The 3,279-nt window shown below is 65.4% G+C and overlaps 1 protein-coding gene across 1 annotated transcript in view; it reads left to right on the forward strand.

The window, feature by feature from the left end:
• Positions 1 to 1,784: 1,784 nt before the first annotated feature.
• Positions 1,785 to 3,279, forward strand: part of BSN (bassoon presynaptic cytomatrix protein) — a gene marked incomplete at both ends in the record, with an annotated part of 27,753 nt that continues 26,258 nt past the window's right edge. The window contains 2 exons of the mRNA XM_015568279.1: positions 1,785 to 2,436; positions 2,868 to 3,033. Coding sequence (XP_015423765.1) covers positions 1,785 to 2,436; positions 2,868 to 3,033 — 818 coding nt within the window. The remainder of the gene's footprint in view (positions 2,437 to 2,867; positions 3,034 to 3,279) is intronic.

Here is a 3,279-nt window from a genome sequence, read left to right on the forward strand (position 1 = left end):
GCGCGGGCAGAGGTCAGAGAGGACTCCCTGCAGGGGAGGCCGGGTACCAGGCTCCTGGGCTCGCCCTCTCGGTCCTTCCCTCACTTCCGGGTGAGGGTCATAACAACACCTTTCACACATCCGGCAACACGGATACAGCAGAAATGGCGAAATTTCTCTGAAGAAACCAGGGACCTCACCCCGGGAGGGGCTGCAGTCCTTCACATGGTGCAAGGGCTCTCGCAGCCTCTGGGTGGCTTTCAAGGGCTGCTTTGACATCGCAGCCCAAGTAGCCAACGTCAACAAGGAAACTGTGGGTCTAGCCAAGTGGGAGTATTTCCTAACGATGCCTAGAAACTAGCCCGCCTGGAGGCCCGAGGGCCAGGCCCTGCGTGTGGGCCAGAGGTGCCGCAGCGCCGCCTGGTGGTCCTCACAGCCGGTAGCAGGGATGGCCCAGTGGGGCTGGCCGGGCCGGGCTGCCTGTCCTACTGAAGGGGAGTGCAGCCTGAGACTGAGGGGGGCTGTGTGCTGCTCTTGGCTGATGGAAGAAGCGCTGGATGCGCATGTGACAGAATTCCTTTTGGGGGAAGAGTGTTTGGGACCGAGGGTGTGTCTGTCGCCAGCAGTTCCCCAGGAGAGAGGAAGAGCTGCAGTGTCTGGCGTGGGCCTCCGGGAGCTCCCGGCCTCTCCCCTCCGAGTGGCTTGTCCTGAGATGCCTACCAGTTGGCTCCTGGGTCTCGTTGGCAAGTGATGGCCTTCATACAGAGGCAGCAAACATAGAGTCTCTCTCTTCCTGTCAGCAGGCCCTGCAGGGCTGGGCTCTGGGGCAGAAGGGCAGGCCAGGCCGCTCCGTGGGCAGCGGTGGCCCGGCCTCTGCCCTGGCTCTTGGCCGGGCTGCCCTGCCTCCGGGTGCCAGGCGCCCCCAGGTGAGCACAGGCTGGAGCCAGCGTGGGCTCCGGGGGCGGAGAGAGCATGGCCTTTGGCTCCTTGTGCTGAGCTTCTGTCAAATCGGAAAAGACAAACTGGCAGAAACAACCTAAGTTGGGTCGACGGAGAAGGCAGGGAAGGGAGCTGGGTGTAGCTGACGGTTGGCTTCTGCCCCATTGCGTCACCTCATTGCCGGCTCGGGGTGGGGTCGGCCCAGCGGACTTCCTCTGGGGCTCCTCTGGGGCTGATGCTAGAGCTCCAGCCCCACCCGGCCTCGCCCTAGCAGAACAGTAACGTGTCCCCCATCTTGATGGGCTTGGTCTGGCTCCAGGCCTGCGGGGCCGCTGCCAGGAAGGCCCTTCTCCGCGGTGATGGCATTCAGCAGGTAGTGGGTGCCCCGCCCCCAGCTGTCAGCTCAGCCTCTGAAGAGGCCCCGTGAATGTCACGGACCTGCCCAAGCAGCAGTCTGGACTTGAGCTGTAGCCTGGAGGCACCTGGGGGGACAGGCACTAAGGTCACCGTCCTATGTCCACACCCTCCAGGTAACTGTCAGGCCGTTTCGAACGGCCCTGGGCGCTTCCTGTGTGGCTTGGAGCCTGGTGCTCGGTGTGGTCTGCAGACTGTCACAGGCCTCACCGGTTGCAGACCCAGCCCACACTTCCTGAGCGAGAACCTGCGCTTCACCAGGAGTGAGGGACTCTCTTGGTCCGACCGGAGGGCCTGGTGCTGAGGGCTCACTGGGAGACGCTGGTCAGGCCTGAGTGCGCCCCCGGTGGAGCGCTCGCCAGTGGTGGCGGGTCATGCGCTGGGCAGGACGAGGAGGGTGGCGGTGGGCGTGGGAGAGCCCTGCAGGCTGCTTCTCTGTGACGTGTCCCTAACGTAGTCCTTTTCAATGTCATTTCAGCGTCTCCAGGAGACTGGACTCCAAGGAGCCCCTGGGCAGCCAGCGAGCAGCTTCGCCGACCCCAAAGCAGGCTCCTGGGGCTGCTCCCGGCCATGAGAGCCCCCGGGAGACAGGGGCCCAGGGCCCGGCCGGCCAGGAGGCTGGGGGCCCCCGCAGGACGCTGCAGGTGGACAGCAGGACGCAGAGATCAGGGCGGTCCCCCTCCGTGTCACCAGACAGAGGCAGCACCCCCACATCACCTTACTCCGTCCCCCAGATCGCCCCCCTTCCCAGCAGCACACTGTGTCCCATATGTAAGACCTCGGACCTCACGTCGACCCCCAGCCAGCCAAACTTCAACACCTGCACCCAATGTCACAGCAAGGTCTGCAACCAGTGCGGGTTCAACCCCAACCCCCACCTGACCCAGGTGAGCACTGCCGCCCCCTCCCACCTGCCTGCCCCGCCCCCTCCCGCTCCCTTCCCCTCTGTCACCAGCTCTCTCTCCCTCTCATGTCCCTTGGCTACCGGCCTCTGTGTCTTCCTGGGCTTGTATTCTGGCTCCAGATGTGGCAGCGGAGACCAAGGCCTGGCCCAGGTCCTGTGGGATCCCACCCCCTGGAGGCGTGGGCGGCCCCAGAGCCGAGGCCCTTCTCACCTGGTCCGAGTTTGACCTGGAAAATGGCGTTGCGAGGACCAGACATCTCGTGGACACCTTCCCCATGGGACTCATTGAGGAGGCCGAGGCTAGCCTCTCTCCCTGACCCGGGCCGAGGGAGAGCGAGGTGTGGGAGGCAGGACACTGCCCCCTGCATCTGGGGGCTCCCCCTCTGCGCTCCACTTGTTGGTCAGCTGGGGCCAAGTGTTCACATGGGTGACAGTGCCCACGCTCACCGGAGGCCAGTTGGGGGCCATTTCCCTGAGCTTGGCCTTCCTTCTGCCACAGAGGCCCTGTGCCTACAGCCCCCCCCCCCAACCCCCGGGGGTGCTCCGCCACCCCGGAGGCTCCCTGGCAACCTGGAGGCTGCTGCGCACGTGCTCTAGCTGAGCCGGCCGTGCCTCCTCGCTCTCCGGGCAGTCTGGGTGGCGCGGGTGCTGACGGCAGACACAGGCATGGCCGCCTGTGGAATCAGCAGCGGGAGCCGGGGGGACCACACGCTGGGGGAAGTGGGAATACGTGTTCACAGGTCGGGTCTATTTGCGACACGAGGTGTCGTGGGTGTGGGACGCGTGGTTTGCGAGAGGTAAGTGTGAGCTTGCAGGAAGGAGCTGCGGTGGGTGACTCAGTGCTTGGAGTCATTCCTGGAGTGCGGGGGCTTCCTGAGGAGGCGGCGCACGTGTGATGGTACATCTGGGATCAGAGACAGCCCGTCCCTGCCCCGATGGTAGGGAAGTGTTTGCCTTGAGCCGAGGACGGTGTGGCGGAGGCCCGGGCGCTCGCCTGTGCTTTCTCCCCGGGGGAGCAGGCCACCCGGCCCCGCGGGCGCGGG

This window comes from Myotis davidii, unplaced genomic scaffold (genome assembly GCF_000327345.1).
Source record: "Myotis davidii unplaced genomic scaffold, ASM32734v1 scaffold663, whole genome shotgun sequence".
NCBI lineage: Eukaryota > Metazoa > Chordata > Mammalia > Chiroptera > Vespertilionidae > Myotis > Myotis davidii.